Raw genomic sequence first — 14585 nt, forward strand, 5'->3', positions numbered from 1 at the left:
CAGCTGGTGAGATATGATTTGCCACGCATTAATGTCAACCTTCATGATGAAGTGAATGTAAGTCATTCCACGTTAATAAGTCTATCCTACTCTCTTGTGTTTTTCATTATTGTGGTAAGTGCGCAAGCCCCGACACAACGGGTTCATGGTTTTCGGGAGGAAGGTGGCGGTGGGGACAGAAATACCGTGGGGGAGGGGAGGAGGGGGACTTTAGGTGCTTGAAGTGTTGTCTAGGTGCAGGAAAGGAATTCGCGGTGTCCACCCTTGAAGGTATTTTCGGAAGTTGGTGTAGAGTAGTAACTTTTTTATATATATGGAAGGGGGCAGAGAGGAAGTGTCCAATATTCTCAGGGGAGATAAATTGTGGAGAGAGTGGAGAGGTTTTCTGTACCTGGGCATTCCATGGCTGTAGCAGAGGAATTCCCATCTGGTAAAGGTAAATAGATTGTCAAGGGATGGCTCCCTATTGGTCAGACGTGTTGTGCATGATGATTATGATCTTGCGATTGTTGCTCACTCACTTGACGTGCCTTTACTCTGGCAGAGCGCAGAGGATTTCATCCATAAAATGACCGCGCAAGGCAGAGAAGGCAACTGGAAAGAAGTCGAGAGGCATTTGCCAGAGTTGCGAGAGTGGATCGGCACAACTCCCTCCCGTTTCCTGCACGAGCTGAAGAGGAGGAACGTGGTCACGGAACAGGAATACTGGAGGGCGTTTACAATCCCCGACGCCACCAAGCGAGCGGACTCAATCCTGTTGCCCGTCATGAAACGAGGGGAAGGCGAATGCCGAGAGCTGCTGGAGACACTCGAACAGCAGTGGAGCTGGGAATGGCATTTCCTGGACATGCTGAAGACGAGCCGTGCGTAGACTTTACACACTCGTCAGCATTGCAATCCGTTAAACGTATCATTTTTTTATATTTTTTTCAGGCCGGAGCATTTTGTAATAATAATTGAATTTAATATCGCGACGTTCATGTTCATTATAACCCACAGCACTGTACAAATCCTATTACACATAGCAATTACCGAGCATATAAACACCCTCAGAAAGTAAAACAATAATAATCAATCTTGATTTGAAGCTTTCGTGACTGCAGGAATCGATACTCTTTGGTTCTTTCGGTAAAGTCACGTAGGTAGAAAAAATAATAGATGACGACCTTTCGATCGCAACAACAACCGACCATCTTCAGGTGAAAGAATCAGACTGCTGTAATAATAATCAAATACTAAATGTCACCAAAACTAAAGACACACAAAAAAAACTGATCTCAACAGAGAAATGAGTCCACTAAGTCTCAGCATCGCAGACCCACAGCCCCAGCGTCTCACTCAAGCGGGAAAACCTTCACAGGAGGGGCAGTGGTGGAGTGTCCAAAATAATTTACACTATGAGATCTCTTTTACCAGTGGCAAAATATAATAGTAGGTTTTTACCCTTTTAACTGGTACAAAACTGACACCTTTATTCAAGGCATCATGTTTGCAATGACCACAATACAAGTAGTTTGCATGATGCAAGGCATCATGCAAACATGATTCCTTGAATAAAGGTGTCAGTTTTGTACCAGTTAAAAGGGTAAAAACCTACTATTATGTCCAAATTAAATTGCGACTAATTTAGGCCGATCTCAGTGGACACTGGATACATATCATAATTATCCCCTTTACATCGTCATCGTCAGCGAAGGTCAATCCACTGCTGGATGAAGGCCTCCCCACGCCTCCAATACCTCTCACGACCCTGCTATGCGACGATTCACTTAGCACTCGCACGCGAGCTGATTTAATTGCCGGCAGTAGCTCCATGCGTATATTAACATACATCCGCAGTTATATGTAGCTTCAGGCAATGCAATAGTTTGAATGTGTTTCTAAAAAAGTAAGCGTAGTATTCTTTAATTGCCTGCTTGCATTCCAGGGAGCCTCGGTAATCAATGTTCGAACAACACGGCATGGTACTACGTGCTCCAATACTGCTGCGTTGTAAAGGTTTGGTACATGACGAGGCAATACCCCTGGCTACAGCACAATGAGTGGTCACCAGTAGTAGAGTAAACGAAATAAAAAACACATTTTAAACGACACTTTCATTTTACTGGGTAAAGCCCCACTGAGCTGCTATGTCGTAGCTCTATTTCAGAAGTGACCTGGCCATCACAAATGAAAGCTCAACCAAGTGGCTGATATCATCATCACGTGGAAATGTATAGCAGCCTAATGCTTTAAACGCATAATATTGATTATAAAAGTGGAGGGAAAACCTGGAGGACCCGGAAAAAAATTCACGTGACCACCACGGGGAGAGAGAGAGACGCAGACTCTAAATATAAAATATGAGTCAGGATCGGGATTGAATGCACGACCTCATGCATACCAGGCGAGGTAGTTAACAACCCCTAGCCACTGTGGCACATGTCACCAGCTTGGGAGGGCCAAATACCTTCAAGAAGGGGGCTCTGAAGCTGGTTCTAGTCGAGATCCTTCCACCAGCAGTGGCGTGGGCAAGACATTGCCAGGTGCACCTTTGCCTCTCATGGCGACGACTTAATCATGGCTGACGATAATGAGCAAAAAACTGAGTTGTGATTGTAAAGATTTACGCAATGATTTGTTTATCTTGCAGATGTGTGCTCGCCCACTCTGAATCCCAACTCGGCACATCGACAGCTTCAAATTTCTGCCGATCTCAGCACAGCGACGTGGAACACGGAATATCAGCCTTACGTTAATAACCCAGAAAGGTTTGCGTTGTGGCCAATAGTCCTCTGCTTCGAGAACTTCTCGTCGGGTGACCACTACTGGGAAGTGGACGTGAGAGCCTCGCAAAACTGTTCTATAGGCGTCGCACGTGGGTCGATTCCTCGGAAATGCCAAGAAAAGTCTGGCAGGCTGGGCTGGAATGAGTCTTCTTGGGCGTTCATTCAATGGGATTCGAATTATTCTGCAAGACATGGCGACCGATGCTTTCCTTATCCAGAGATTACGCATTTGGAGAGAGTCGTCGTTCGCTTGGACTTTAACACAGGAAAGCTTTCGTTTTACAACGCCAGAACCATGGAGCTGTTGCACTCATTCGACGACATTCCAAGTGGGCCACTCTTTCCGGCTATGCAGGTGAAGTCGGGCTCAGTCACGATTTACGAAGGTGAGTAAACGGGCTTGTCACGCATAGGGAATCCTTGGCACTGACTTGGAGTCTATTCATACCCAGTAGGGAAAAACTATTCATAATCATCGCCACCGAGTGTGCATGCAGGCGATGTAGCCACAGCAGTAGAGCACGTGAACATCCCCTTTGTTGATCCACTGCTGGGTGAGTGCCCACCCACATCCTATGGGTCGGTCGTGGAGGTTATTTGGCGCAACTTCACCTGCTATGTCTGCGTGTGGCGGGGGTAGTGAAGGCGAGGGAGTATAGACGCGAGGTCATAGCAGTAGAGCTGGGAACGAGGATATCTCCGAGCTCTGTGTTTCTGTAGAACGCAAACACGGCGGTGGTTTCTGAAACACTGCGGCAGTGTTCGTGTCACTGCTCGGGAAGTAAACAAGGCAGATTGTCTTATTCTGAAACAAACAACGATAATTTCCAATTGTCTGAAATGTCGTATTGAGGCTTGATTTTCGTATTTTTTACTTTTTTTTATTCTAAAATCGGGAGCACATGTTGAGAGATGCCAGCGTAAATTAAGCAAAAAATCCTAAAATTTACAAAAAGCTACGTAGGAGGTGGCTGTTCTAAATTATACTGGGAGATATAAAGAGAATGTATAAAGCAAAGAGTGTCTGTGGGCACATTGATGGCTGTTGGTGACAGATATGGAGTGATATCAGTTAACGTGCAGAAATATATTGTGAGAGTGAAATTGATTTCAGCGCAGGATGATAATAAATGGTAGTAGGAGACCTCCTGGCAATGACTTAAAATAACGTATCATCATGATAATAATAGTCGTGATGAAGGCATTAAACAATTGCAATTATAGAACTCAAATTTGTTATTTTTTTAATTTTCCAAATTTGTTTAACAGCACAATCATTGAAGAACCTAACTGTGGATGAAAGCAAAGAAGACATTCAGATTTGTGATCACTTTGCAAACAGTGGAGATCATCGCACAAAAAACACCAATGAAGAGAAGGGTGACAGTAAAGTTATATCGCCCAGAACGGGGATGGTGGAGCCTCCGATGGTACGAGAGTTGATCGGCAGGATCCCTGCAATGCTCCATCACGAGTTGCTCGTCAAGGGTCTCATCACGCAATACGAGTTCTCAGAAGTATATTCGAAGCCCCGCACGTCAGCACGAGTTAAGTTCATGATAAGACGCCTCACTCGCAAAAAGAGAAAGAAGCAGCAACTCCAAGAGATTCTGCGTGAACATCGTGAAAATCAAGAGGCATTCCTGAAAATGAGGAACGAGTCGAGTACGTGATATGCTGTACACGCCACACAACGTGCATTGCTGAGTGTATTAATACATCATCTTTGTCACTCAACTATAATGCTGATGTACGATGAAGAAAGATATCCGTATGAGATATGAACCCTTAATGCAGTGCAATAAGTCATCGTTAAGTGCAGTAGATGCGTTGCTGAAAAGCGTCGCGTTAAGTGAAATACGTTCATGCATTGTGGCAGTAAACTGGAGTTCGTGGAAAATAGCCCACGAATTTTCGGAATCTTTATCGTGAATGAGGACTCTGATAAACTATGAAGCTCTTTTTCACAGATGTCCAGTAGGGACACGGGGTCAGCGAGTTACATCAATACCAAACAATAAATATGAAGCGGGTAACACGTAATCCCCGTATAGATGGATTCCAGATTGAGATGAATCCACTTGTACTTCTTACTGATATGTATTGCCAACTAGCAGGGAAGTACCCAGCGTTGCCCTGGGGGGGAAACTTCTCTTAAAAACATAAAAATACTAAGCTATTGTGAAAGCCCGGCTATTGTCAAAGCCCGGTGTTCCGTTTGTCTTTCCATTTGTCTGTCAAAAAATTATAAGGGACTTGCAGAAGTCCTGAATCAAAAAGGTATAGAAAGTGGTGGGGTAAATAGTTGATCTAAAAGGTTTCTGGAAATTATCGACGCCCCTCTCCCCCCCTCAAAAAATAATTTACCCCCTCCCCTCCCCCGTAGGCATATAGACCTACACACCGTACATACAATAGAGTGATTATTGTATGTATGGTGTGTATCTGGTGACTCTACAGTAGTATCTGACTCTGCATTAGCATATACCGACTATATAGTCGTGACTACTAACTCTATTGTAGTATCTAGTGACTCTATAGTAGTATCCACTGACTATTGTAGGACCTACTAACGCTACAGTAGTATCTACTGACTATATTAATATCTACTGACTGTAGAAATATTTACTGACTGTAGTGGTAAATACTGACTGCAGTAGTATCTACTGATGCTCCAGTAGTATCTACTGACACTACAGTAGTATCTACTGACTCTATAGTAGTATGTACTGACACTACAGTAGTATCTACTGACTCTACAGTAGTATCTACTGACACTACAGTAGTATCTACTGACACTACTGTAGTATCTACTGACTCTACAGTAGTGTCTACTGACTCTACAGTAGTGTCTACTGACACTACAGTAGTATCTACTGACACTACAGAAGTATCTACTGACACTATAGTAGTATCTACTGACACTACAGTAGTATCTCCTGACACTACAGTAGTATCTACTGACTCTATAGTAGTATCTACTGATGCTACAGTAGTATCTACTGACTCTACAGTAGTACCTACTGACACTACAGTAGTATTTACTGACTCTAGTAGTATCTACTGACTCTACAGTAGTATTTACTGACACTACAGTAGTATCTACTGACACTACAATAGTATCTACTGACACTACAGTAGTATCTACCGACTCTACAGTAATATCTACTGACTCTATAGTAGTATCTACCGACTCTACATTAGTATACACCTACTCCATAATAGTATCTACTGACTATAGCAGTTAACTACTAACTTAACAGAGTGCCATGGTGAGGCCTAGTCCCGTGCAGAGCCCCCGGCCTCGCCTAGCTTACCCAGCCGGCCGAGGTGGTGCCTTGGCCAGTTGGGGCTGGGCCACTACCCCCCCCCGCACCATTTAACTACTTTAAACTTGACAGATGTGAAATACGAATAGTGCTTTTTCGTCCCGGAGGATATCGCGCGGTATCCGTGTACTTTTTTGATACGGAAACCCCTCCGTTTGTCAGTTAAACGGTACAAGGTACCTGCGCAGACAAATCGATAGACGCACAGACAGACAGATAAAAACTGGATTTTATGGGTAAGATTGCAAAGTGTATTTCTCAAAAGTCAACAATGTTCACTTATCACAATATTTGCATTATTATTGTTTACAGGCACTTGCTCGCCGACTCTGAACCCAAACACGGCACATCGGAACCTCCAGATTTCTGCTGACTTTAAAACCGTCAAGACTTCCACACACTCCCAACCTTACCCTGACAACTCAGACAGGTTCGACCACTACCAATTGGTCATTTGCTCTGAGAAATTCTCATCAGGTCGCCACTACTGGGAGGTGGACGTGAGAGGTTCTGATAAATTCGTCATCGGTGTTACGTATGACGCGATACCACGGAAAGGTGATGACAAAGCCTGTAAAATTGGGTGCAATGAAGTTTCGTGGAGTCTTAAGAAATGGGACAAGGACTACACGGCAGTACATAACGAGACGGAAACACAACTGTTGGTGCGAGATGCTCCCAAAAGAGTCGGGGTTCACCTGGACTGGGAGGCGGGCGTCTTGTCATTCTACAGCGCCGACTCCATGCGGCTGCTGCATCGATTTCAAGGAAATTTTGATCGAGAGCTGTACCCTGCAATGGCCGTGCTGCGCGAAAGTCTCTCAATATGCCCGTTGACGTACGCAGACGATCGCTGTTAGAGACGTGGGTGGCTGCTATTCGGGCGGTCCCACATTGTCCCCTGTGTGTGTGTATGTTGAACTTCTTTCTCATCATACGTAGCCAACCGTGCTAAACAAAGTTATGGGGGAAGGACTTCGCAACTTTAACACGTAGGCTTTTCGCAACAAATACTTTTTTAAAACATTTGTGGCGATAGCCACAAATCTGCCTGTCGTCTGATGATGCTAGTTGTAATTACTGGTGAAATGTCGTACTCGAATTCTAAATGTTGTGGTTTTACTCTCCAACATACCGGTTAGTGCTGTACTAGTAACGAATTGGCACGTTCTGTTTACGTGACAAACCTTACTAATTGGCTGTGTCGGGTCTAACCCAAAAACATCTGCTTTGTAATACTCACGAAATGCGGCATGTCTGACTGTCAAAGGATGATGATGGAAACAGTCTCACTGAGCCTGTAGATTCCAGTCAGGAAGGCCCCTTCCATTATGGGACGTTTATATTAATTTTGTATGTAGGTGAAAAACTTGACTAATCTGGGCAATGACACTCGCAGGACAACCATGAAATAAAAACCACTTTGTAGATGTTCGTGAATGTCCTGGATAACCACCCGTATTGTTTATTTGAATTGTACTGCACGTATTTTTTTTATTAATTTAACATAGTAATAATAGAAGGAAAATTATGAGTTACCAATGTGCCACTGTGTATGGAAAGGAACCTGCATAGTACATGGGCAGAGCTAAGAGGATGGAGGGGGTAAAGGCGCATTGGCCCATTCAGACACTCAAGTCACCTACTCACTTACCCACCCACCCACACTCTCACTTAGCCACTCACCCACACACACGCTCGCCAAGTCACCCACTAATTCACCCACACAGCCACTCACCCACCCACTCTCTCACCCACTCAGCCCCTTACTCACTCACCAACTCACCCACCCAGTCACCCACACTCACCAACTTACCCACTAACTCACCCACACACCCACTCAGCCAATCACCCACCCACTCTCTCACCCACTCAGCCACTTACTCACCCACCAATTCACCCACTCACTCACCCACTCATTCAACCACACACTCATCCACGCTTTGTGAAGCAGATGTTTGCCAGAGAGGCGCCACACGTGTATAATTGGAGGAGCGGGGGAAGGACAGCAAACTGAACACGAAAATAAATTTTAAGCAAATGAGTTTAAGATTTAGTGTTTAGTAGTGTAGTGTATAGTGTGGAGTGAATAGTGTGTAGTATATGTAGTGTACTCCATAGTAGTATATAGTCGTGCAGTGCATAGTAGTACGTATGTATGTTGAACTTCTTTCACACCGTACGTAGCCGAGCGTGCGAATCGGAGGCGTGGGGGACGGACAACAAACTAAACATGAAAAGGAACTTCAAGGAAATTAGTTTTGAATTTGAATGATTTAAAAGTGCATAGCTCCAGTGTGTTCCAAATATCGACACAGCGCAACCATCTTCACCGTAACGGCAACCTGCAGCTTCCCGTTCCTCCCTTAGAACAAATTAGTTTTGCTCGCGGTTGCAATTGACTTTGCTCAGCCTGTGTTAGCCGCTGGGGTCGTGACAGCTTTCTTACTTCATTTCTGTCGCTCCGTGCCTCCTGTACTGCTTCCATTCCGTTGTTATGTGAGCCGATGCCTACTTTATTGATTGATGATATTGGCACGTAAAAATAAAGATTGATTAATTGACCATCACAGACATTGAGCATTGACATCTCAGAACCAATTAGAACCTTTATTTAGGCTGGAGAAGGAATCTGAGGAGCAATCAAACTCTATATCACAAAAGTCCAGCAGGGAGCATGGGGGTTTAGAAAGTTACAATAACAATCCACAAATAATAATAACAATAGGAGTGCAAAATATAGAGAAGCGAAGCACGTCACCAAATGATGAAGCAATACGAATCGGCCTTTTACCCCGTTCTGACAATAAAGCAGGAGTTGTGGTTAAGACGTTCAAATAACCAATTAGACACAACACCTATTGCAAGGCATCGAATCTGCATTAACCACACGTACTTGTGGCAAAAGAAACACACATGCTCCGATAATAATCTATGCATCGTCTTTGAAACTGACTGGCCCACACCAGAGACCGCTTTCTTCATGGGCTTCTCTCTGCACCGGTGTTAGACCAGAGAACGCCAAAAGGCGAAGAGTGCAACGACAATGCAAGTTTAGTGTCAGCGATTCGGAGACAAAGGTTCGTAGGAGGTACCTTCTTTATTAAACAACTTCCACGGGCTCGTCCGCACACTTTCCACAGTAGCTCAGCCTAGCCTGTACATAACACTAGCCGTCTAATACTGACGGCGCTGGCTGAGATAGCCAACTGCTATCCCGTAGCGCAATATCTAGCGGAGACGTTTAGCGACGACAGCGACGACGAGACGAGTTCACTCCCAGAACCGGCAGCCTCAAGCCCCCCTGCTCTCGGCTCCTTTTATGCTCCCAGCGCGGCCTGGCTCCGCCCTGACTGCGCCTCCCTTAAATTTCTATTTAAAGCTTTCGTGACTGCAGGGATTCATCTTCTTGGTTCTTTCGGTAAAGTCACGTTGAAGGGACATAATAAAAATAAAATATAATAATTCTCACGAAGTTTCGGCCACAACGCAAGCAGCCGTCCTCAGGTGAAGAACAGGTCTGTCGCGAAGACAGAGTCTGAAAGACGCTGTCTTCTCGAGAAGACAGTGAAGACAGCGTCTTCTCGAGAAGACCTGTTCTTAACCTGAGGACGGCTGCTTGCGTTGTGGCCAAAACGTCGTGAGAATTATTTGATTATGTTTTATTTATATTATTTTATTATTTTCCTTCTACGTGACCTTACCGAAAGAACCAAGAAAATGCGCCTCCCTTCTCTCGAACCTGCCAGCAGGTTCCAGGGGCCTCCAGATGGGGTCCTCCATTACCCTTGTTCGAGTTCCTCCGCTCTGCCACCACGCATCGTGCTCACGCCCTCAACCGGCGTGTGTGCTGTCTGTCCACCACAGTTGCCGCTGCTGTCCATCAGTCGGCGCCATTACGCTACATGAGTATCGGTGCATTTATAGCTCGGATTGAGCCACTTATAGCTGTAGGATACCTTTTTGCCGGTATAAAAAATAAAAAGATTAAACAATGAGAATAGGTACGCTTTGGTTCTTTCGGTAAAGTCACGTAGGTAGAAATAAAATCAAATAAATCACGACATTTCGAACGCAACACAAGCGTTCGTCTTCAGGCGACTTTACCGAAAGAACCAAAGAGTATGGATTCCTGCAATCACAAAAGCTCCAAATCAAATTAAAATACTTAATAGAGGGGCAAAGCACAGTCCGCGATAGCGCCTGAGATGCGTACGCAGGCTGAGCAAAGCTTGAAGTGCATGGTGGGTAGCATCTAGAAGAATCCAGCAGCATCCCAATGCCTCGTGCGATGATGATGCCGCTATTGCTTAATGACGCTATTACTCGATGACGCTATTGCTCGATGACGTGTTGTATCGTCCAATTCGTGTAATGAAAACTCTGCGGCGGTATAGGAAGAACAGACCATAACTGTAATGGAAGCAAATTTTGACTTAAAACTTTCACGACTGCAGGAATTCATATTCTTTGGTTCTTTCGGTAAAGTCACGTAGATAGACAAAAGAGAAAAAATAAAAGGAAATAAAATGAAAATAAAAACTACGACGTTTCGATCACAACACAAGCGATCGTCATCAAGAGGAGGAGAAAAAAATGAAGCAAGCGTGAGTTTGTTCACTCTGTCTGGATTTTTTGGGGATGGTTGTAGGAAGCCTTTGTCCGGCAGAGGCACCAGCCGCTATTGATGAATGAACGGCTTTCATACTTCACAGATAAGGAGGGACCCAATGATGTTCGTGATCAGGAGGAGGTGCGTCCCATTCGCTCCGACAAACTGCACAGGAGTTGGAAAGTTCACCAATTGCCACGTCGCAGAGCCGTAGACGTGGGGTCTGCAATAACAAACACAACAACAATCATAATTCATCGGAATCAATTGCTTGATTTATACCGTTAGAGGAACATTGATGAGCAAGCTATATGAGGATCTTTTTGTTCACAGATGTTTCAGGAGGGGGGTGCAGGGTTTGAACGTCGCAACAACGACAAACACAGCACAGGCCCTCCGTGACTACGCGATGACAGATGCGTTCATGGAAAAAGTCGCGTATATCGAAATCGTGTACGTCAAAAACGATTTGCACGTAAGAAATAATGGTAAAAGAGGGGGTTAGGGGATTTGACTCGCACTCGTATACACAATCACCAATATTATCCTAGCCTGTATCATTACAATAAATGTACAGCACACGCAATATAATACTCGGTCCTTAATACTTAATTATTTTGCTACACCACCCTCTCATTCATTATCCCTTCACCACCTGTGACGTCACGCTACGTCACCCACTCATTCATTCATCCCTTCACTTCCTGTGACGTCTCTTGTTAAATCCCTGTCCCTACCCCCATCACTACCCAATCACTACCCCAAACCCCATCACTACCACAGCACTACCCCAACCCCTATCACTACCCCAACCCCTATCACTACCCCATCACTACCCCAACCCCCATCACTACCCCTATCACTACCCCTATCACTACCCCATCACTACCCCAACCCCCGTCACTACCCCTATCACTACCCCAACCCCTATCACTACCCCAACCCCTATCACTACCCCAACCCCTATCACTACCCCAACTCCTATCACTACCCCATCGCCACCCCATCACTACCCCATCGCCACCCCCCAAACCCCCATCACCGCCCCAACCCCCTCCACGACAGTCGCCGTTCGTGTCGGTGGCACCGCGCGTGAGCGAGTTCGCTCACGCTCCATGCGCCCACCTCACGTAGATCTGGGTGGACGACTTCGAGTAGATGTCGCCGTTGTTGAGGATCGCCAGCAGGCTGACGGCGCCCCGCACGTCGGTGAACCCCTCCCAGCCGCCGCCGACGCCGCAGCCGGCCGTCCGCTTGACGTACGCGAGCCCGTCCGCGGCTCCGAGGGCCCAGCATTCGTCGCCGTTGCAGGCCGCGTGCTGGCACGTGGTCGGCAGGCCGTCGTCTTCGAAGGCGACGGCTGCCAGCGGCCGCAGGGGGTCGCCGCGGCCGCACAGCAGCCGCTTGGCGGCGGTGATCACGTAGATGGCGCCGGACGGTTGGGGGAAGACGTGGGCGATGTTGTCTGCGTCGAGACGTTGGAGGGACGGAGGGCGGTGGGTGAGACGATGATTCCCGATCCCGCCTCGCCATTTTGGCTAGCGAGATGTTGACTACCTTGCCTAGTCTACAGGTGGTCGTGGGTTTTGATTACTGAACCTGAGGATGGCTGCTGCTGTATAGTTGGTGTTTGCGTGTCTCTCTCATCATCACGGTGGCTAGGAGATGTTAACTACTTCGCCTGGTATACAGGAAGTTCTGCTGGATTCGATCCCGACTCTGACGATGCTGCCTGCTGTATATTTTGAGTTTGCGTCTCTCTCTCATCATCATCATCACGGTGGCTAGGATAAGTTAACTAACTCGCCTGGCATGCAAGAGGTCGTGGGTTTTTATTCCGGACCCTGACGATACCTGGCTGCTGTATACTTGAAATCTGCACGCCTCTCTCTCATCATCATCACGATGGCTAGGAGATGTTAACTACCTCGCCTGGTATACATGAAGTTCTGCTGATTGGTCCACAGAAGCTCAATGTACACACTTGCCCCATCGGTCCGTTAAGGCGTTTGCCTTCGAACCAAATTCCGGTCCTGGTCCAACGGACTGGTGGGCACTGCAATGTGAGAAGTGTTGGCAAGTCGCAAAAAGCAAAGGTTCCCCGTATAGCCCGTGACAGACTGTCGGGGCAAGTGCTGTTAGAGGGTAACACCGATGAAGGCTACTGGCACTCTGGCACACGAGGGGGTGGGTGGCCAACACCACGCCCGGCCGCCTTTGTCTCCCTAGTGGCGATGTTTGCACACCGCACCAGCTACTCATTTGAAGGCTGAGTCGACCAACAACAACAATCGCCACTAAGTGGCGGTGACGTCACCACAGCGATTGTACCAGGCTATGTGCACATCGAGGCCACGTGAAGCATCGAACGCCCGCTGGCAGGAGGTCACGGGACAGACCCAGCAGGTGCCACGGGTCGAATGACTGAGAAGACTGTGCCAACTTGCTGCGTTTTATCCACGCGGCGCTCCGCTCGTTGTTGTGAGCGTCGCTCCTCTGCCCTCCGCTAATTACTAAGCTCTTATTATGTTGATTTGAAGCTTTCGTGACTGCAGGAATCCATACTCATTGGTTCTTTCGGTAAAGTCACGTAGGTATAAAATAAATCACGACGTTTCGTCGTCAGGTGAGAAAGCATGGTCTGACCGTGGGAAAGCATGATGACGGACGCTTGCGTTGCGCCCGAAACGTCTCGTTTTATTTTATACCTACGTGACTTTACCGAAAGAACCAATGAGTATGTTTATGTTACCAGGTAAAAACCCACTGAGCTACGTAGCTCTTTTTCAAAAGCAGACCCTGCGGGTGCCACGTTGTCGACCCGACCGATCCACCGTCCGCACAGCGCGCGGAGAGACGCCCACCTGCCACGTGGTACCAGCGATGGTCGACGACGCGGTAGAGCTTCTTGTCCAGGGTCACGCCCCACACGTGGGCTCCGCCTACGCTGACCCTCCGCATCGAGCCGAGCAATGGCTGCCAGCCGCGGCCGTTCCAGCCGACGACCCTGTAGCCGCTCGTGACAGCCGCCATGAGGCCTCCGCTCGCTGAGGCGCCGATGAAATCGGCACCGGATTCGTTGGAGCATCGCAGGCCTTCGCGCAGCGTAGGCGCGCGCGAGAGAACACACAGAGACGGAAACAGTGACAGTATCATCATGGGAGCCTCCTTTGCCAGTAATCAAAATATGGGAATAGGGTTTTCCCCGTTTTTCTGGCAACAAAACAGCGGTGTTGAGATGTTAAAACACCAAACTGAAACCTTTAACAAGGAATCATGTCTGAAATTAACCACGATGCTTGTGGTCAGATTGCAAACAAAAAGCATACTCTGATAGTATATGCATTGTCTTTGAAACTGATTGGTGGGGAAAGCCGGAGGACCCAGAGAAAAAGCCACGCCACCACGGGGAGATAGAGGGAGAGACGCAGACTCCAAATATACAGCAGCAGCAGGCATCGTCAGGGTCGGCATAGAACCCACGACCTCCTGTATACCACGCGAGGTAGTTAACATCTCCTAGCCACCGTGATGCTGATGAGAGAGAGACGCAGACTCCAAATATACAGCAGCAGCAGGCATCGTCAGGATCGGAATCGAACCCACGACCTCTTGAATACCAGGCGAGGTAGTTAACATCCCCTATCCACCACCATGTTCAATTCAAACTAAAAAAAACGAGCGAATGTTCAACTTTCGCTACCGTACGTAGCCAACCGCGCCTCCTCGGATGTGCGGGGCTAAGGACAACCACAACAACCACAGCAACAAGCAGCGGTCGTAAATAAATGGGTGTTCAACCTCGGAGATTTGAAAGTGGTCACGGCCGCTAGCGGCTTCCCACGCATTGGCTGAACGGTGTAATTGGCGAGTGCC

At 47.1% G+C, this 14585-nt stretch overlaps 1 protein-coding gene across 1 annotated transcript; it reads left to right on the forward strand.

Annotated features, from left to right (window-relative positions):
- The first annotated feature begins 568 nt into the window (after positions 1-568).
- LOC144953804 (butyrophilin subfamily 2 member A2-like) lies at positions 569-9450 on the forward strand. Its single transcript, XM_078884443.1, has 5 exons — positions 569-863; positions 2633-2857; positions 2987-3154; positions 4038-4198; positions 9430-9450. The coding sequence occupies exons 1-5, from the start codon at positions 569-571 to the stop codon at positions 9448-9450; spliced, it is 870 nt and encodes a 289-aa protein (XP_078740569.1).
- Positions 9451-14585: the final 5135 nt, after the last annotated feature.

This window comes from Lampetra fluviatilis, assembly GCF_964198595.1.
Source record: "Lampetra fluviatilis chromosome 45 unlocalized genomic scaffold, kcLamFluv1.1 SUPER_45_unloc_1, whole genome shotgun sequence".
Classification (NCBI taxonomy): domain Eukaryota; kingdom Metazoa; phylum Chordata; class Hyperoartia; order Petromyzontiformes; family Petromyzontidae; genus Lampetra; species Lampetra fluviatilis.